Below are 22389 nucleotides of genomic sequence, written 5' to 3' on the forward strand. Positions count from 1 at the left end.
TAGCCTTCCCAAGACTTCCTCAAAGCACTGCGGTCGACAGTCAAAGGCAGGGTGACGTTCAAATGTCCATCACACTCCCCTCCACGTGTATCCTCCCACCCTTCGTGCTAGTTACTCTCACTGGAAGAGGAACACATTGTCCAATTTCCCTCCCCAAACCTTTCCCCGGATCCCAAACAAAACAAAACAATTCTTGCCACACAGCTTCAAGGACACTAGAAACTGACCATGTGAGCAGAGAATTCTCTTTGTGGTTTGCGTGTGATTCATGCAAGTCATTTTGATTTCAGCTGTCCCATGCTCTGGGGGTTAAGAACCAGGAAATCCTGGATGGCCAAACAGCCTGTACCCACAGAGCCCCTGCTGTGTATTACCAGGATGTAGATATACCAGTAGGTGTTGGCCAACTGGGAATTTGACCAACTCTCAGTAAGCGCTGGACACAATGGTCCACCTGGATTAGCTCACCAGTGTGATTCAAGTCACCAAAATTTTTGTCCCCCATGTCTCATTATGTAAAATAGCAATAATAATGACTTTCATACCGATGGATACATTATTCAGAAACGTTAAGAAATGAATAAAGCACTTAAAGTATCACATGCAAAAAAGCTAAACAAATTCAATTTTATTAATAATAATTTATAAGTTATACTTATCTGGCTTTGACATATATTAGAATCATGTTTTTTGAGGCAAATGTAGCATTCCTCTACAGCAGGAAAAAAAAAAGGCTACTGGTGAAATGAGAAGAACTGGTATGATAATTTTATAAATTAATTCAAGTCTGTGGAAACACTTCAGTTCAGAGGTGACACCTGGATTTGTTTTCAGATTTCTCAAGTTTCACATGCATTTTAGCTCCTCTGCTCCATTTTGGTATAGTGTATTTTCTTCTACTAAATGGGGTAGCTTTATCAACAGTGCTTTCAGAGATAACAAATGAGTGACTAGAGGGCCTCAACTGGCCTCAGGCATTTTCTTCAAAGTGGAATTAGGTGTTAAATTTTGCAAACAGAAAGTTCCCCACAATAACAGATGCAAACTATTACATATAGAATGGATAAACAACAAGGTTCTACTGTATAGCACAGGGCACTATATTCAGTATCCTGGGATAAACCATGATGGAAAAGAATATGAAAAAAAGTATATATATATGTATAACTGAATCACTTTGCTGTACAGTAGAAATTAACACACACATTGTAAATCAACTATACTTCACTAAAATAAATTTTAAAAAAAAGAAGCTCTCCACAGGCTTCCCCCTCCCTACATACAGTGTGCCCCTCACACTTGCACGCATTTTAGTCACTTGCCTGGTTCCTGTAGGCACCTGTGCTTGTCTTTAAGATGCCTGCTGCCCCCCTCTTTGCATTGTATCATGTGTCAGGGCATCCTGGAACAGGTCTGTGGGTCAGAATATGCTGATTTCTTATTCTGTAAAGATTTAAGAACTGCTGGAGGGAACACATCTCTTATGGCTACTCCCCACAAAGCCCTGTTCTTTGCATGTTTAAGGGTTATCTCTTGAGCCTGTAATCTGTCACATCATTATACTTGTGCAATATTTACTTACTTATGTCCCAGTCTACTGGGTCCCTGGAGGGTAAGCCCTGTTCATCCTATTATCTATCCTTTACTCCTTTCTCCTAATCATAGCGAAGTCCCAATCTGCACCTTCCCTCCCCAAGTCTCCAGATCCCCAGCCTCTCTGCTCATTCTCAGCCCTGGGGTGTCGGGGTAGAGGGTTGGCCCTACTGCATGATTGCTTCTGATAAAACAACTATAAACTAAAAAGAGCAGCCAAAACAATGAGTTGCGAGCTGAGAATACGGAAAAAAGCAAACAATTAGTTCTGACTTGAATGAAATATCTTCCTGACTTATCAGTAATCCACTAGAAACTGCATCCTTATCACCAACAGAAAAATTTCAGTATGAAAGAAAATAAGCCCTGTCTAACTTTTTTAAGTTAGTTTAAATATGTTTTACATGTATAAAATTTATTTTTTAATATTATAGTCTTAAAACATACTTGCATGAAACTCTCGGACCTCAGAATGGAACATGTAGGGGAATAAAATCCTTTTGAAATTAAAAATTATGTTCAGCGGAAACTTATACTTTTAAACCAATATGGGTTTTAATAACTAAACAGTAAAACATTTTCCTTAACATCAAAATCAAAGATGATCATATTTCTTTTAATATTGCTATATAAATATGAGAATGTTAATTGATACTTGCCTAGGTCAAATATTCCAGTTGCATGAACAAACATATACAAAACAAACATAAATTTATAGCAAATGTCAAATTTCCCTGTGATTATCTTCTCCATCATGAATTTCATAGCCTTGAAACGGCCTTTTTTTGTTTGCTTTTGTTTTTTTTGCTTTTTAGTCTTAAAGTATTTAGGCAGCAAAGAAAGAGAAACAACTGAGAAATATTTCGATTTTGATTAATTAAGAGTCTGGTTAGTTGTAATCGCTTTTGAATACTTCTCATAGGAGAAAACACACTGTGACACGGTGACCTGCCACTCCACAATGGCTGGGGAGGTTAAGCCATTTCTTGACGGCAGTACCTACCCAATGGCTCATTCTCTATAAAAAAGTGTAAGAAAAGACTAGATAGTTCATCTGAAAGGCAGGTTGCTCTCATCTGTACAAATTAACTTATTTTCTTGATGCTGGAACATCCATCAGAAAAATTTGACTTTGTGCTAAACAGGGATAAGTTCTGACATTGGAATATAGCCAGTGTTCCCCACCTTTCTCTTCTTTTCCCTACCCGTGAAACTCTCTGCCTAATTAAAATACTTTAAAAGGTACTTTTCATCTAATACTGTTAATAACAATAATGGTCTTGGATTTTTTTAAAAAATGGCTGCTTTGGTCTACTTCAGTTTTGGTGATGCCATTTTAAAAAATCAAATATATGTTATAAAGTTTCAATGAAGCATTAGGATTGAATGACAGTGGAATTTCTCATACATTTACTGAATGCCTCCTAGGTTCAAACTTCTGTGTTGCATACAGATATATATCCCAGTTTCTGAGTATCTTTGGATCACGATCCTTTAGCAACTGGTTAGGAAAAATACTATCAGATCAGAGTAAGGAATTCTTAACTTGGGGAGGTATTTGGAGGAGCGGGGAAGGTGTACCAGCAGATTCAGTTCAAAAATTCATTGCTCTGGGTTTCAACAGCTTTCCTCCAAGTCTACATTTTAACGGGGTGTGTGGAAAAAGGATTGGTTCAGGCATCCTTTATCATCTACCCAGACCATGATTTGAGAATTTTAGGAGCCAATAGCTTAAAGTATATTAAAATAATCCAAAAGCTTTAAAAATGGTCATAGCAAACGCTGTCCTGAACTTAAACCTTGGTGGTAATAACATGAGAGTTTAACAATGCAATTTTTTGTTCTTTTGGGGGCAGCGACCAGGAAAGGTCAGCTTGCAGAGCACCTCCAAGAGTCTGGTGTCACGTGCCTGCTCTCTTGCCACGTGGCAGTTCTCCTAACACTTTCATGATCTGAATTTTGTCTTAACATTCTAAAAGCATAATCGTTAAGAATAATACAAGCATGGCAGGTTAATTTCTCCCTCCACAAATTCTGGTTGCATAATTTAACACACAAACAATCTGAGGAAGAGGTTATTATCTCTTTACATTTTGAAAAGCTCTTACTGATATAGTTTAAAATATGCAATTGAAACGCTGCATTTTCTTGAGTATTCAATATGTTTCTTGGATTTTTTTTCCTAACTGCAAGAATAGGATAAATGAAACCACTCAGTTCTTAAGCACAGCAAACATGAATCAAATAGTTTTTACTCCATATTTATAAAAAGCAATGCCACCATCATAAGTTTCTCAATATTTCCTATCACCTTTAAGCATGTTCATTTATTAATCTCAATGTATTTTAATAGCATACATACGTCCTTGGGGCTTACTGTCAGCTTTTTTGTCCCCAAATCTTTTAAAAGTCTTAGCCTCTACATGACTTTAAGCATGTTTTTAAACACGTTTTATGAAAACCTCTTTTTGTGCTCCATATTGACAGAGCCCCTCTGAATCTGGGAGAGGGAAATCACATTCCAGTCGCGTTGTCAGCCCGAGGGGCATAAGCTCCAAAGCTCTAGTTCCTAAAGCTGTAAATCCATTGTGTTGCACGTTATAAATAAGGAAATTGGCCTGTGACAGCTACGGTTTGGAAGCATTAACATTTTTCTTTGCAACTCTCATTTTTAATCTTTTCAGTTATTTCCCTTAGTAAAACTTAGCCACCAAAATATGACTTCCTGTATCACTGACCTATATGCCATAATTAAAAGAAAGAAATTCCAACCAACCATGACAAAGGTTGCAGTCAGCATTTAAGACAAAATGGACTCTTATAGATTCAGCCAAAGGTAGTTCTCTCCGCCCTGCATCTCCTTCCACCCCGCCTCCCCCTACCTTCTCCGTCCATTTGAGCAAGGGACCTCTCTTTGCATTAAGAATGCGTGATGTGTGCTTTTTAGTGGCTGCATTTTAAGTTTGGTCTTCTCAACCATGAAAACACAGTTAGAAATTGTTCTCGGAGCTAAACCACTCAACATCTTGGCACTTGGTTGTTTTTAACTTTTCAACAATAGGCACTGTTCACTCCCCTCCATCTCAGTTCTTTATTCAGTGATCAGGCAGTACACTGATGAAAGGCTAGTCACGGCTGCCCCCATGGTATCAGTGTGGTGGCACGTGATGATTCACATGGGGTGTGTTTGATCCGAGAAAGCCCAGTCTCTGCTTATTCTTCCTTTGTTCTGTCATCTGGGGGAAAAGAGAGAAGGCGTTGAGCTGATTTTCTCACTCTTTCTCAGTGCTGGTGGGACACACAATGTTGGGTGAATATTTCCCAAGCACCTATAGTCTGTCCAGCATCATAGAAAATATATTTATCAAAAAAGGGAAAATATTTTTTAAAGTGAATTTCCCTAGGCAGAGAAACAGAGCAAACCCCTCTCTGTGGTTAAGAAAGAGGAACCGTGGTTCTTTTAAAGCAGCCCTTGCTTGTCACACACATATAATCATCGCCATCACCTTAGTCATTTTAAAACCTACCACGGTTACTTTTGATATTATTTTTACTAATGCTCACAATTTTACACGATGAAGGGGTTGATTGTAGCATTGAAATGACAGGTACTAAGGACGATCTGCCTTTCTGATGAATTTAGTAATGGCTATGATGGCAGAGAATACGATTTTCTATCAAAAAGTCCATAGAGGTCCTTGTCTTTCGGCATCTGCTCCTTCCTTCCCCGTTCCGTAGACGTGTCGCACAAGATGGGGAGGTGTGATAAGTAGAAGTAGCCTCTGCTTGCAGAGATTTGGTTCTTACAACACAACGTGGGTTTTTTTTTTTATTGGAATTTACAATCCATCGTGGATAACAATCTTGCTCCCAGGAGTCTCCAGCCACCCCTCTCTCCCAGTGGTGAATGATTTCACATCCTCCTGCCCACCCCCCAGCTCCATCTCCCGAGTGCACTCACCTGCTCCTTGAGCTCCGCCAGCTGACCGGACAGCTGTTTGACCAGACTCATGGTCGATTCCAACTTCTCCTGCAGGTTCCGAATCTCATTTTGTTCACTGTCACCTTCATTGCTAACAAGGGACATAGCTCGCATCCGAGGAAACCAGTCCAAATTCTTCTCCTAAAAGCAAATACATGTGCAGGAACAAGGGAATAAATATGGAAGAGGGCCTGAAGTTCTGTAAAGAACGTTTACAAGTGTTCATTATTATTAACATTTAAATCAAAGTTTCTTAGCACCCAAAGCAAAAGGTACTCTTTCTGGCCAGGGGTGGGGAGAGGTCGAGGGTGGGAATGAAGTGGAGGTTCAACGCTGGTCTTTGTGAGCTGGGGGAAGATCTTAAATATTGCAACAAACTTCGTAGGGGCTCCCAGGGAGGTCCCGGATAAAGCATTTAGAGTGGCGCCCTGAACACCGTGGGCGATCAGTGAATCTTGATGAATGATGAGGTAAGGTCTGGAGATGCTAAAAGAAATGTTTCAGCTCCAGCCACCCATTCTGGTTTACCTCCCACTTCCCCAAGACAGGCTCCCAGCTCTGCTCAGGGAAGAGGGAAGTGGAAGGGCATGGCCCTAGGTTACCCTGTCTGCTCTCTTTGGAAACATTTTATTACAGTAGGAAGGAGGTTTTAGAGTTAGACTTCCGCAGAGGGCAATAGCTGGTGCCACTTCTGTTTTTCCAGGCTGAGTGTAGGGGCGTGAGTGCATACGTGTGTGTGTGTGTGTGTGTCCCCTCCATTGTGGTAAAGACAGATGGTGAAAGAGATACCCACCTCTCTTGAAAACTCTGCCTAATTGCCTACCATCATAGAATCACTGTGAATTACTTTTACCCCATCTTTCAATCCTCAAAAGAGCCTGCAAGGTAAATCACTGTCCCCATTTTACAGATGAGGAATCAAGCGGCCCCAACCATTTAATTACCCTCATCACAAGCTAGAAAATGGCAGAGTTAGGATTTGAAGGCAGCTGAGCCTTTCCACCACTGATTGGATATGTCAGTCTGTATCTCTACCCATTTCTCTAAGTCACCTTCTCCCAATATCCCTAGCAGTGACCTTCCTGCTTAAGATTCTTTCCACTCCAGAAAAGTCCACTGAAGTGACTACAAAGACGTCTGCCTAGCTGATCCCTGGAACATGAGTCAGCAGAGTACGTTCCTCCCCTAAGAGGAAAGGGGGAAGACCCAACCTATGTATCTCTGCACTTCTGCCTAAACCTCATCTGGCCCTTGGATTGGTTGTTTTTTGTTTTTTTTTTGGTAGTTGTTAGAGAATAACACGTTCTTTATAGTCCCTTACCCCCAATGGCAGTGAAAAGGGCTGATAAAGGATAGGATAAAACGTATTAAAGAGATTTAAGCTGCATTTAAATAGCTGTAGCCAATTAGCATTTCAAAGGAGAATGGTAACTTATGCTGAAGTGCAGAGTGACAGCCAGATTCATTCATTCAATCAATCCTTCAATATCTATCGCCAGGTATTTAGAGATGAAAATCAGGTAAGACAAAATGTTTGCTCTCAAGGAGCTTGCGGCTTAGGAGAGCCCTCCACAAAAAGTGAACTGGACACTCTGCATATCAAAATCCCCTGGGGTTGCTTGTTAAAATAGCAGATTTCAACCCCACTGCGTCTTACGAAATTAGAACCTCTTAGGGGACCTGCATGATTCCTATGTGCACGAAAGTTTAAGAACTCTGATCTATGGAGACATAGAAGATAAACGATAACTGCTGGGGTAGTGGCAGGGTAGGGAGATGGAGTGAAGAGGAAAGATCTGAAATGGCTGGCATGAGGAATGGGAAGAGGAAGCCAAATAGGGGCCCATTAAATGCTTGCAGGGGCAGAGTGGGAGACCGTGCCTTGTAATGACTCCAGCAAAGACCACTGTTCACCAACAGCCCAAGTGGGTGTGGAGTTGAGGCAGAGAGTTGGACTGATACAAGATGGTGTGTCCCCTGGAACCGGCCTCAGAAAGACAAAGGTATCAGGACACTAGGAACGTCAGCAGAGCAGTGGCTGGAGTGAGGAACACTAGTGTTGACCGGTAGGAGGGATGGAGAAGCACAGACCTGTGCTAAATGCGCTGTAAGCACTTAATCCTTTCGACGACCCAATGGACTCCAGTTCTCTTTATCTATTTAGTATTTATATTATCTACCGTATTATCTATATCTGAATTTTACAAATGAAGAAACTGAGGCTGGCAGATAGTTTAGCTGGGAAACCCAGACCTGTCTGCATCCAGGTCTCCTGGCAAGAAGGGAGAGACTGTGGACAGAAAGTGGAATAATATTTGAAATTCTGAAGGCAGCACAACTTCAGGAAATAAAAATTCTAGAGTGAGAGGGCCTGAAATCTGATAAAATATCAGGGAATTTGGGGAGTTAGTATCTCATGGGTACAGCGTTTTAGTTGGGGAAGATGAAAAATCTCTGGAGATGGACGGTGGTGATGGCTGCATAACAACGTGAATGTACTGAATGCCATAAAACTCTACACGTACAGTGGTTAAAATGGTAAAATTTTATGTTATGTATATTTTACTACAGATTTTAAAAATCACAATTTGCAGAGGAGAATCTTTTGGATGAATCATGCACGAAATCCGTGAATTCATCCTGAAGGAGGTAAATAGACGGGGTGGATGAGGAGGGTGCAGGTAGCCGAGGGCTAAAATCTGTGATGAACACACAGCAGTGACCCGGGGGTATTAGAAGACAGTGATGGAAAGGCTTGAAGAATGGGTTTTCACATGAGGGTGAAGATGTGATGATTTCTTGGCGATGGGGAGTTGAGTCAGCTGACCCTCTTCTGGGGCCCTTCGTACTGAGGGGGTAGGAAGATCGGCCGCTGCCACCAGTGGGCTAAAAGACAGGAGATTCCTCTCAGGAGAGCCAAGAAGGCAGCGTTGTAGGAGAGGAGAGTTGGTCTGTATCAGGACAGGGATTCCAGGGAGGTTGATGGAACAGAAGGGTTTGAGAACCTCAGACACCTGGGCCTGGGGTGAGAAGGTACCAGGAGACATGGTGATACCCAAGGTGGGGCTGGCGAAAACATCAGCTTTCAGAAAGTTTCCAAGAGAAACTTGGAAGAGAGACAAAACAGTGTTCTAATGCTTAGCAAAGAGAACATGGGTGAGACGGTGAAATTGCCTCTGAAGAAATGCTCTTGTAGGTGTTGCGGGGGCCAGGTCAGCCCAGCCCACTGTCTCTTGCTTTTGAGGAAACAATGGCAGTTCTCAGGGGACCACTGCCCCAGCTGGTTGGGCCACAGGACTCTTTCCTTACACATTCTTTCTTCACTTGTTCCTTTGTTCATCCATTCATTGACTAATTCTTACAGTGTTGACTATGTCTGTGCTAGGCACTGGGAAAACAATAGAGAGCCAAACCCAGTGCAGTTCTTGTGCTGGTGGAATTGATAGTCTAGGTGGAGAGTAAGACTTCAATCAAAGATGATGAAAACAGCGACAAGCCAGGCTTAAGGGCTGGCTAGGAAAGCCACCCAGCTCCATTGTCCTTTCTCCCTAGTCCCTAAAAATCATTCTCTCTTCTAATCCTCTTTTGGTTTTTCTCATCTTTCTTCCTTTCACTGTCTATCTTTCTCTGTTTTTGTTTGTTTGCCTGGTTCTCAGCCTTTTCTCTCCTAGTTTTGTGCTTTTTGTTTCATTCCTCTCTTCCTCTGTATATCAAGGGACCATAATCTGAAGCTAAAATATAACGTGTCATTAAGATTTTTTTTTCAGTATTGAATGCTTTCTGGTTCCTTTTCTTAATTTTTAGGAACCTGACTTGAATGTTTTGTATCTCACTAAAATGGCAAAAAATAAGCAACCTAAATGTATGGTCTTTTGTCCTCTTTTTACAAAAAAAGCCACTCTTTTAAAAATAAATTTTCACAACTGATGTTCCTCCAAATTCGTGCAGAAAGTATATTCTTTTCACCAAAATTAACTCAAATCAAGCAGAGTTCTTAGAATAAATGCTGCACAGGCTTGTTCACTGAAAGTTGTTTCCAATGAAATACCCCAAGGCTCCTCTCTCTGCTCCAGTGTCAGAAAGAGTGGCTTCCATGGAAGGCTCAGCCTGAGCCCGGTGAGAAAGGAGAGCCCCGGACTTTAGTCTGAGCCAGAACCGCAGGACAGACACTCAGAACGGTGACTGGTTAACAGGACGCCACTCCCTCACCGCGTCGACTTGTAATGTGTCCGCCATCTAACAAAGCAGTTGGATTTGATTTGTTATTTCTCAGTTACTCACATATGCTACATACATCTCGTGATCATGCTCATGATTAGCAGAGTTCCATGGTGACTTTGGTTAGTCAATATGACACCATTTCCTTATTTCATCAGGAATGAACATGTTTAACCACAGGGTAATATAAAGTCAGGGAAGCTGCAGATTAAGTGTTAGATTCTGAGGTTACAGTATATGATCCTAGCTACTTGGTGATGGGAAATCCAGAGCTTCTCAAGCCTTCTAAAATGCAAAGCCCCGAGATGAAGGGACTGAGAGCATGCCAGCCATAACCCTCTTGCTATCCCTAAATTCTAATAATAATGTGTCTTTCTCGATGACTAGAAGATAGACTTAAGTGTGAAAACCTTTCAAATAGTCCTTTCAACAGTCAGATCAATTTGACTTATGTAATTTTGTAGTTATTCCGTAAACAATTAGGTTGTCAGAGTCAGTCAGAGCTTGGCTGTGCTGTTTTCATATTTGGTTCTTAAATGTGATACCCCATTTGCAGGAAAGAGGCCACGCGATATAAAGGAAAGAGCATTGATCTAGGAGTCAGAACACCTGGGTTCTGGTTTTAGTTCAGCCAAAAACTAGCTATGTGATATAAGGATGGTGGGGAAGACTTATTCTCTGAGTCCCAGTTTCCTCATCTGTAAAACCAGAATGTTACCCTGGGTGGTCTCTATGTCTCTTCCAGCTCATCATTCTGTGAGCTATGAATTCAAAACTTTACAAACCAAATTGCTGAGACAAGCCCCAAGCTCGCCAAGTGAGCAAACAGAAACATAGCATTTAGGCTACAAGCAACCTTGAAACCACATAACCCAAGCTCAGCATATTACAAACGCCCAGTCTGAAACCTAGAAAGTTTAGGTTTCCTTGAGGTCTTACAACTGTTTCCCTGCACTTGATTTCCACTTCTGGACAAGTTCTTCCATATTACATAGTGGAAAAGCTCTTATATAATCTAGCCCTGCTGATGCTTAATTGGTGACAGGCTTGAGAAAATGTAAAGATTGTAAGGATCTCTCTCTGCATCAGAACGAGATTGAAAAGTAGGAGGAGATTGATTTCAGTGAGCCAAACATTGGAGAAACTGTCTTATGTCTTTTTAGCTCTACTAGGTACACATTAAAAGTCACCTGGGATAATTTAGGAGTTTGGGATTAGCAGATATACACTACTATATATAAAATAGATAAACAGCAAGGACCTACTGTATAGCACAGGGAACTATATTCAGTATCTTGTAATAACCTATAATGGAAAAGAATCTGAAAAAGAATATATGTATACATATATATATATATATATATATATATATATATATAACTGAATCACTTTGCTGTACACCTAAAATGTAAATCAACTATACTTCAATAAAAAAGGTTTAAAAAAGATTAAAAATAAGTCACCTGCATGTAAGCTAAAGAGAAAGCAAGCACTGTAGTTCTATAACACAGCAATAACCCCATTTTTTGGCTGCCTGGCAAGTGTCAGGCACTTTAGTCATGCTACGGCCAATACCCAGCATGATTCCATAAGGTTGAGACTGTCACCATCCCCATTTTACAGATGACAACACTGAGGCAGGGAGAGGATTAGTTACTTGTCAAGGCCACATAGGGGTTATAAGTGGCTGGGCCAGGCTTTGGCCTCCACTCTGTGCGACAGGAAATCTTGTGCTCCCTTCACTGCACTGGGCTATTTCTCCACGTCCAATGGAGATGCCAATGCTTAGCTTCTGAACTTGCCAGAGAAAACAGAGACTACAGTGAGAATATATTTTATAACTTGAACCCCCTTGATTACTTCTTCTGGGGTATGCTAAAGGTTTATTTATTGAAAATCAGAAATAAACGCTTTAGGTATTGTATCAGAAATGCAGATGCAGATACTGTGGAAATACATTGATCAACGTTTGACACTCACTGCAATTTTGCAGAGTGCTCTAAAAGACTGCTAATGAGGGGTATCACATTGAACATACCATGCACTGTATTGTGTTGTACTGGAATATCAATAAACCATTTAGTATGTATCCTCAGTTCTGCTTCTAGACTCTCTATGCTTAAAATATGCTGTTACAAGACCATTGGCAAAGGTTTTTCTTGGTTACCATCCTCTTCTAAGCCTTAAGTTTATATTTCATTTTCCATTCTAAAATCATACGCAAAGTCTCCTAGGCCGACGAGTATAACCATTTCCCCAAAGCCTCATTGTGACCCACTGCATTCCTCTCTTTGCACTTTTGGTTTGAAGATGTCAGCAGAAATGGCTCTCAAAAGGAACACCAGCAATGCTAATACTACCTGCTTACTGGAAGGTCCCTGAGGGAAAGACAGAATTCCTGCTTTCCTGGAACTTCAGAACAAGGACAATATCTGGAACAGGGATTCTTTGTGAAGTCAAAGTAATCGTGTTGGTTAAGGCGAGGTGCTTCATGTACCCCATCCCAGCCTCTGCTCAATGAAGGAGGGGCATGGCGGGCTTCCCACCCTCAGACCAACACAGCGGCCTTGCTGGCAGGTGAGACATTATCTCAAGAACTTAAGGGAGGGACTTCCCTGGCAGTCCAATGGTTAAGAATCTGCCTTCCAATGCAGGGGACGCGAGTTCAATCCCTGGTCGGGGAGCTAAGATCTCACATGCCGCGGGGCAACTAAGCCTGCACACCACAACTACTGAGCCTGCACGTCGCAATGAAGAGCCCGTGTGCTGCAGTTGAAAAAAAAAAGATCCCGCATGCCGCAACTAAGACCCGATGCAGCCAAAAAAAAAAAAGAAACTTAAGGGACACCCACAACACTGGCATCTGGGCTTCTAGCTTTGTTCCTGGTGAACACCCGACCTGTATGTGACAAGTATTGCTCAATATGGACAACAAAGGCCGATTCTCACAGGGGTTCGGATGCAGGCCCTGGGGTTTGAGGAAGGAAGGATAAGCTGGAAAACACACTCTTGTCTGACAAACACTGGGGACTGGAGGTGACAGAAAGGATCCAGCTGTGTCCTTTGAAATTAAAACGTTATTCCTGGATTGATAAATAAATGAAAACCATGGCAACTCATTCTAAAGAAAAGGGAGGGAAGAAGAGCAAATTTTACTGCATTAGAAAAATAACACGTTCCAGGACTGGAAGATTCATTTGCCAGCCCTCACTTTTTTTTTTTTTTTAATGTTTGTTTATTTATTTATTTATTTATTTATTGGCTGCGTCGGGTCTTAGTTGCAGTGCCTGGGATCTTCCGTTGCAGCACGTGGGCTTAGTTGCCCCGGCGCATGCGGGATTTTAATTCCCTGACCAGGGATCCAACCGGAGTCCCCCGCATTGCAAGACAGATTCTTAACCACTGGACCACCAAGGGAAGTCCCTCAGCCCTTATTAACTGTATCTTCCTTCAGTCTCTCCCTGTTTATTCTGTATCTGTATCTTCCTTCTGCAACTGAGTTCCTGCAAATATAGTAGAGTACCATATTTGTGTGGACTGAGAAATTTAAAATGTGTTAGTTATCCAAGGCAAATCTGTATTGAATGCTTTCGTAAAGTAACAAATCCCTTTAAAATGTCGTTGTCAAACCTTGAAATATTTTACACATCTAAATGCTTGGACGTCAAGTTTGCATTATGCACGTGAAAGTAGTTTGAACCCTACAAAGCACTGTACAAACTTCAAGGATCCCTGGACGGCTGAGCTGATGGCACAGAGGCTGGAGACGCACCTAACAGATGCTCAGAAAGCAACAGCCCCTGGCATCACTGCGGTGCTCCTGCCCGGCCCCTTTCCACAGCCCCACCTCCAGGGCATCGTTGCTGGGAGGGGGGCTGCTGGCTGGGGAGCCCTCCAGGGACAAGGCCTATTTAATCCAGTCACTGCTTCCAAGGGCAGAGAGAAAAATAGGTCCAGCAAAAGTGCCGATGAAGGAGGAAGTGCTGGGATGAGGACGACGGGGTACTGATCTCAGCAGGACCTCAGGCTGGCAGTCACAAAGTTACAGCTGGGAGGGACTGGACGCTGGTCCAGTTTTACACACAGCACAGCCGTGGGGGAAGTGGCTGACCCGTTCCCAGCACGGGGCATGCAGGAGGGCATCACAGCCTGGCAGGCTCAGCTTCTGCAGAGCGAAAGCTGGAAGGCCCTGCCTTTGGTGGCCTCCTCACCTTAGGAGCCAGAGTGAAACAGGTGAGTGTGGACCCCCCCCCACCCCCGGCTGAAGAGAGGGTCAAAACCGTTCAACAAACACTTAAACAAGAGTGTCATAATGCTGGAGAGGGTGTGGAGAGAAGGGAACCCTCTTGCACTGTTGGTGGGAATGTAAATTGATACAGCCACTATGGAGAACAGTATGGAGGTTCCTTAAAAAACTAAAACTAGAACTACCATACGACCCAGCAATCCCACTACTGGGCATATGCCCTGAGAAAACCATAAATCAAAGAGACATGTGCCACAATGTTCACTGCAGCTCTATTTACAATAGCCAGGTCATGGAAGCAACCTAAGTGTCCATCGACAGATGAATGGGTAAAGAAGATGTGGCACATATATACAATGGAATATTACTCAGCCATAAAAAGAAACGAAATTGAGTCATTTGTTGAGATGTGGATGGACCTAGAGTCTGTCATACAGAGTGAAGTAAGTCAGAAAGAGAAAAACAAATACCGTATGCTAACACATATGTATGGAATCTAAAAAAAAAAAAAAATGGTGATGCCCCTGATGAACCTAGGGGCAGGACAGGAATAAAGACACAGACGTAGAGAATGGACTTGAGGACACGGGGAGGGGGAAGGGTAAGCTGGGACAAAGTGAGAGAGTGGCATGGACATATATACACTACCAAATGTAAAATAGAGAGCTAGTGGGAAGCAGCCGCATAGCACAGGGAGATCAGCTCGGTGCTTTGTGACCACCTAGAGGGGTGGGATAGGGAGGGTGGGAGGGAGACGAAAGAGGGAGGGGATATGGGGATATATGTATACGTATAGCTGATTCACTTTGTTATACAGCAGAAACTAACATGATATTGTAAAGTAATTATACTCCGATAAAGATGTTAACAAAAAAAAAAAAGTGTTGGGCTCTGGAGTTTCAGACTCATGGGTCGAGATTTCTGTCCTTAAACATTTCCAGACTGGCGGGGGAGCTAGGTGCTGGTAAAGTCAGGCATTAATGTGGACCTTGGCCTCCTGCAATGGGCAAGAGGCACTTCATGCACTAGGCCCATGGAAAAGTTATTGCCTGAGTGTGGTCTGCGTGCCGGATGGGGGACCCCGGCTATTTGGGGGTTGAGAGAACTGTGATCTTCAAGTCCTACCTATTCCAGCAACCTGAAAATGCACCGATTTTGAAAAGTAGGGCTCTCAGCAGTGACCTGGAATAGGTGATGCCCCCCTGGGGGCAAGCGGCGGCTCTCATCATGGACAGCAGGTTGCACTGTGGGCAGAGACCACAGCCCCGGAGCACCCACCTTGCTCCCTAGCCCTTCCCGCCTTCCCAATGCTCCCTCTTAGCAACGTCTTGGAGACGGTGTGTCCACGATGGGAGGGCAATGGCTGCACACAGAAGTGAAACTGCTTATAGGTTCTCTTTTGGTCTCAGTCTTTTCACCCCTGACGCAGCTAACCGTGTCCCCCTGGGTGTCTACACAAAGCATCAGCTACATCAGCAAGTGGAAGGGTTGATCTGCTCCCAGCCCACAGGGCACCCAGGGAGGGAGCTGCACTGAGGAGAGAGAGGGGTCCATGGCTGGGGAGATCTAAGAGGATCCAGACCCAAGAGCAGCTTAGGGCTGCTGGAAGCTACAGTCCTCTTGTCAATAACTAGCAGGATTGCTAGGCGGGTAACCAGGAATACTAAGGGGCAGAAGGTCTCTGGCTGTGGCGGCAGCTGTGATATGGGGTTGCTGGAGGCTATGGACCCCACCTTGAGCACCGACCAGGGTGGAGAATCACTCAGAGAGGAGGGGAGTGGAGCCCCGCAGCCAAAGATGCTTTGAGCCACGGGCCAGCTGATTCAAAGATACACAGCAGCCCCAGAGGCAGGGACCGAAACCCAGTCAAAGGTCTGATGATGCAGTGATGGCAGACTTGTCTGCCACCTGGCTGTGAGCGATCAAGGAACCAAGGGGCCTGCCTGACATTCTCCCAGATCCCTATTGCCGTTTCTCCTGGAGAAGTGTTAAGTGGGAAGCACTCTGACCACAAAGGAAAAATAAATAAGTAAAGCTTGTGTAACAGGGGAGACTGCCGGGAACGCCAGGCAGCTCCAGGGTCCTACTTGCGGGCCTCCTTAGAACCAGTCATTTCCCTTCCTGTTTATGGTTTTCTTTTCCTGTCAGTTCATAACTCTACTTAATCTATATTTTTTATTCTTGGGGCTTTAACCCTTTCTTAATCTTATTATTTGTTAATTTCCATATTTACTCTCCTAAGTTTCTCTCTTGGCCTCTTTATCAAAGAACAGAAATATTTATTTTCTTCTGCAAATAATCTCAAGTATGAGCATTTGCAAGTCTCATTGGGATAGGAAAAAACTGGAGATTTCTTCATGGTGAGATTGGGGCAAAGTATTTTGAACACAGTATTGAATACTCAAGTGGGTATCTGTCCAACTTCTGGCTGCCTAACCCCTGATGCCCTCCTGTGCTTGAGGAAACTGCCACTGGGGGTCGTGTGGAAGGCTGGGTCCACCGTCCTGCTGTGGAAGCTGAAAAGTCTGTCCTCCCTGTGGTAGTCAGAGCGCAGTCACATGACCTAAGAGTGGCCCACCGGTTGCCCCTGCTTGAGATTTTGACATGGAACAAGGGCTACCAAGAAGCAGAATTCTTTTTGTTCACAATGATTGAAGCAGTGACCTCTGGTTGTGGGGATGCCACTGGTGCCAGGGCCGGCTTCCAGGACACAGCAGCAGAGGCAGTGGCACCTTCCGTCCAGCCAGCCTTGGCCCCAGGTGGGACTTTCTGGCCAGCTCACTTTGCTTGGATTCTGCCCAGCTGGGCCTGGTGGTCACTTTCCTCTTAATTCTGCGCACCCCTTCCACAAATTCCTTTTCCCCCTAAGATAGCCAGGTTAGTTGCCATTGTTTAAAGACCCCCGACTGGTGCAAGTGTCAAGGGACTAAAGGGGCCAGGTGCTAATTTAACACTGGCCTATTTTGTCCAGCATAAAGGTGATAAAACTTTAAACTAGAATGACTAAGGTCCTTATCTAAGTCATACAGCTAACTAATTATTATATAATAATCATATTTAATACTATAATAATTATGGGATAATTATGACCATACCATAAATCAAATATCACAATCATATCATAACATAAATGTCATACATAATTAATATTATTAATTAATTATGGGGTCATCAATTACACAGAGGAGAAATTTGTGAACTGTTTACTTTATAAGCCCTTTAGAGGGCAGTATTTCTTTCTGATTTCTTCTTGCATCTTCCATTTCTATGTCGTTGGCACTTGATACATATCATTGGTAAAATGGATGGATGATTAGGAGTTGTTATATACGGTACAAATGTTATATACGGTAAACATGGTAACCTGAGTTTTTCAATAAGACATATCATTACTATGAACAATTCCCCTTTCTTTTTGTTCTTTACTAATCCAAAGCAAAAAGACCTCCTTCCTTTCTTTCTTCAAGTATATGTAATGAACACCTACTATGTAGTCGATACTGTTCCAAGCTCTGGCTAAAGCAATGGAAAGGGTCCTTGCTCTTATAGAGCTTACAGTCTAATGGAAGGTGAATGAAGAGCAGGGAGACGATAACAAATGAAAACAAATGACATAATTTCAGATAAGGGTACATACTATGAAGGAAACGGTGTTTCGAAACATTGTCTTTGGAGGAGAGGGGGCTACTGTAGATTGAAGAGGCCATAAAGGTTACTCTGAGGAGTTGATGCCTGGCTGATGAGAAGGAAATAGCTCTGCACTGAAGTGATGGGACAGAGCATCCGGCAGAGGGAACAGTCAGGCAAAGGCCCCAAGGCTCAAAGTGAGGTTGGCATATTTGAAGAACAGAAAGAAGGTGGAACTGGAGTGTGGTACTAAGTGAGAGACAGAGAGTGGTAGGAGATAAGGTACCAGAAGCAGACCCAGTTATGCAGAGAACTGGAAGTGGTGGGGGCCAAGGAGGATTTTGGCCCCCAGCAGAGGAATGGCTATTCCTGGTTTACAGCAAATACATACACACATGTACACATAAAAGTAAAATGAAACAGAACACTTTGGTTGCTGCATGAAGAACAGACATGGTAGACTCCCATCTGGAGACCACCATCTCCAGGTGGGCATTCATGGGGACTTCGGCAAGGGTGGCAGGAGTGGGACACAGGGTGTGCTATCATAATAATGTCAGCCCCGGGGGGCTTTGAAGTCAGCAAATGAATGTTTGGAAATGCATACTTGACAGACCACACCTTTTCCTGGAGGATAAGATTGCATTCACAGAGCTCAAAATATTTGGTTGGCATGATTAATGTGAACAGATAGACTGGATAATTGAGCCCCTAAGTGGATTATTGGGTCAGAACTCCACAGCTGTTCTCCCACAGAAGAGAGCTGGTTTCTGCCACTGTGTCCCACCTCTGAGTTCAGTGACACCACGTTGGCAGCCTGAAATCAGCCACGGTGGGAATATTTACACCGTGGAAATAGGCAATGCGACCATCAGGGCTTTCTCGTTACCGCCAGAACTGGTCGTTAAACATTAGCACACCACTGGAGAATGTCCCTTACTAATAGAGATGGAGGAAGCCTTAAAGATAGTTTAAATTAAACCACTAACCCCTGAGTCACAAATCAGAAGATCATGGCAGAACCAGGATGACAATGGAGGACTCCTGATACATCAAAGACACCCCTGACCTTAAAAGTCTCTTGAGCCTAGAAGGTGTCACCAACTGAATTTTTACTATACGGGGTCCACGGGTTAACATTTGTTCTGAATCTTTCAGTTATTCGGTATTTACATATGTACTTTGGCTATAACTCTCCTCAATTATGAAAATGACAAGCATGTTTAGATCAAGATCATCCTGTTCTTTAAAATCAAAAAAAGTCAATAATGAAAACAAAAAAGGGCAATTTATATTTCAATACTACTGAAAAAGTGCTGAATAGCAAGTGGTGACACCAGCAGTAAAATGTAAATCAAAACATCTTTTTCTGATATTTTGACAGGACTCTCCTGAAATTTCTCTCAAATATCATCATCATGTTCATTTCCACTGTAGGTGACTTATTAAGAGGAGAATTAAGAATAATACATCTATTTAAAAAATCATAGTAAATTTATACAGAGAGCTCAAGGAAAAATTTACATACACACACATATAAAATGTCTATACAGAAAACACAGATCTAGAGAAAAAACATTCCAGAACTTTTTTAACACCAGAGTCAAATGTAACACAATAACAAGTGGAATTAAAATCTGTTTTAGTAACTCCATCTGTTACTGTTTGAACTTCACTGCCTTTTATACCTCACATAGATGTATATGTATGTATATACACAGCACATACAGGTTTGTCTCGAACAAAAAATGAGTAAATCTTCTAAAAGACTACTTAAATTCCTTCTCTGGAACAATAACAACAAAAAGAATGCTCTTCCCACCCCCCTCACCCCCCTTGAGAGCAAACTCTTTAATGAATGGTCACCAAATCTCAAAATCACACACAAAAATCAATGAAGGATCCAGCACGTGGTTATCATTGCGGGGCTTTACCTGTAATAATCTGATTAGACTGAATTTGCAGTCAGCCAGCTCACCAGCTGATGTTCTTATACTAGCCCCTGACATTAAGACATTTTATCAAATAGTTCTTCTAACTTGTTCGGTTTATCCTAAAGTCTTTTCCCTTGTCTTCAAAATACTACCCAAGCAGAGGAAAAGAGGTGGTGGTCCTTATAGCAGCATTAACATCAAATGGGAAACAGAAATGCCAATTCTTAGGCCACACCCCAGACCTGCAGAATCAGGAGCTGTAAGGTTGGAGCCCAGTAATCCGTGTTTTAACAAGCCCTCTAGGTGATTCTGATGTATACTAAAGTCTGAGAACAACCACTCTAAATAATTCGAGACCTAACCAGTGATATCTTAACATCACTAACCTTTGGCTGAACCTTAAAGGAAATCCTTAACTGTACTCCTGTTATTAACTATACTCCTGTTACACATCATCTAATTTGTAGGCTAAATAGGGACACATGTGAGCATGAAAGCAGCGTTATTAAAAATTTTGCAGAGTATGGCTGATTTGCTTTGCCATGTGGCAGAAACTAACACAACGTTGTGGAACAACTATATTCCAATAAAAAAAAATTTTTTCTTTCTCCTAGCAATATTTTGTAGTTTTTTTTTTTTTAACAGAGTTTGCACCTATAGTTGGTTAAATCTACTTGTAATTATTCCATGTTTTTGGCATTTAAAATTTTAATTTTCAACAGGTTTTGATTAATGTATAGAAATATGATTATTTTGTGTATACGTTATAATTTTGAACCTCTTTAAATTTGCATATTAGTTCTAGTAACTCTTTACGGATTCCTTAGGATGCTCTATCAGCACAGTCTTATCATATGCAAATAAAAACATTCTGCTTTCCAAAAACAAATTTTTGCAGAGACAATGGCATAACCAGGATTGTTCCCGTCACAACTATGGTCCCTCTGGTTTCTATTAAAACCTGGACTATCATTTATAGTATCTGGACCAATTAGGAGAATGAAAGAGTTCCATATCTGGGCAGCCTATAGATTAGAAAATTGCATTTATGTACATAAATTGCTGAAAGGATGTTTGTGAGGTACTATCTACTATGAAGTCATATGTATTTTGGTCACTTGTAAATTGCCTATAAAAATGGGTTTTCACATATTTTTCATGGGAGTAGTCTATACCTGCTACTCTTATTTCATTATTTCCTATTCTCTCTTTTTCTCTTATAAAGTGGATGGATATTAATACTTCCCTGAAATTTGTCCTTGATCCCAACGACCTTCTCCTGAAAAAAAATCCAAATTTTTTCCTTTAGTTTTTATCGTCACTGGCCTCTCTATCAGTCCCTGAATTGTTTCAAAAATCTATCATGAGGAGCTGGGGCATGGTCACGATCAAGATCTGGAGTGGCTTTTCTTAGGTCACTCTCCCAAGGCAACAGAAATAAAAACAAAAATAAACAAATGGGAACTAATCAAACTTACAAGCTTTTGCACAACAAAGGAAACCATAAACAAAATGAAAAGACAACCTACGGAATGGGAGAAAATATTTGCAAATGATGCGACCGACAAGGGCTTACTCTCCAAAATATACAAACAGCTCATACAGCTCGACAACAAAAAAACAGACAACCCAACTGAAATATGGGTAGAAGACCTTAATATACATTTCTCCAAAGACAACATACAGACGGCCAGTAGGCACATGAAAAGATGCTCAACATCACTCATTGTTAGAGAAATGCAAATCAAAACTACAATGAGGTAGCACCTCACACTGGTCAGAATGGCCATCATTAAAAAGTCTACAAATAACAAATGCTGGAGAGGGTGTGGAGAAAAGGGAACCCTCCTACACTGTTGGTGGGAATGTAAGTTGGTGCAGCCACTATGGAAAACAGGATGGAGGTCCATCAGAAAACTAAAAATAGGATTACCATATGATCCAGCAATCCCATTCTTGGGCATATATCCAGACAAAACTATAATTCAAAAAGATACATGCATCCCTATATTCACAGCAGCACTATTCACTATAGCCAAGACATGGAAACAACCTAAATGTCCATCGACAGATGAATGGATAAAGATGTTGTACATATATACAACGGAATACTACTCAGTCATAAAAAGAACGAAATAATGCCATTTTCAGCAACATGGATGCAACTAGAGATTATCATACTAAGTGAAGTAAGTCAGAAAGAGAAAGACAAATACCAGACAATATCACTTATATGTGGAATCTAAAATATGGCACAAATGAACCTATGTACAAAACAGAAGCAGACTCACAGACATAGGGAACAGACCTGTGGTTGCCAAGGGGGATGGGAGGAGAGAGAGGGATGGGAGTGGGAGTTTGGGGCTAATAGATGCAAACTATTACATTTAGAATGGATAAACAACAAGGTCCTACTGTATAGCACAGGGAACTATATCCAATCTTCTGGGATAAACCATAATGGAAAAGAATATTAAAAAAAGGATGTATATATGCGTATAACTAAGTCACTTTGCTGTACAGCAGAAATTAGCACAACATTGTAAATCACCTATACTTCAATTTAAAAAATAAAGAATAAAAAAGATCTGGAGTGGCTCTTTGGGGTTAGCACAATACAGAGACCTAAAAATAAATTCAGAATTGGACCAAGATGATGTGCCACATTGTACCAAAGAAATCTTACACTCAGGTCAAACTTTTTCATTAGTGTCAACAAGCTAACATTTCTTCACTAAATTTTTCTGCATAGGACATCATGTGGATTGACGGATGCTGAATAAAAAACT

General features: G+C 41.9%; 1 protein-coding gene across 1 annotated transcript in view; it reads right to left on the reverse strand.

Moving 5' to 3' along the window:
- Positions 1–1237: 1237 nt before the first annotated feature.
- Positions 1238–22389, reverse strand: part of ITPR2 (inositol 1,4,5-trisphosphate receptor type 2) — a 524960-nt gene continuing 503808 nt past the window's right edge. The window contains exons 56-57 of the mRNA XM_036864824.1: positions 5555–5716; positions 1238–4829 (exon numbers count right to left, since the gene is read on the reverse strand). Coding sequence (XP_036720719.1) covers positions 4743–4829; positions 5555–5716 — 249 coding nt within the window. The 3' untranslated portion in view covers positions 1238–4742. The remainder of the gene's footprint in view (positions 4830–5554; positions 5717–22389) is intronic.

The sequence above is a fragment of the Balaenoptera musculus genome, chromosome 10 (genome assembly GCF_009873245.2).
Source record: "Balaenoptera musculus isolate JJ_BM4_2016_0621 chromosome 10, mBalMus1.pri.v3, whole genome shotgun sequence".
Taxonomy (NCBI): Eukaryota; Metazoa; Chordata; class Mammalia; order Artiodactyla; family Balaenopteridae; genus Balaenoptera; species Balaenoptera musculus.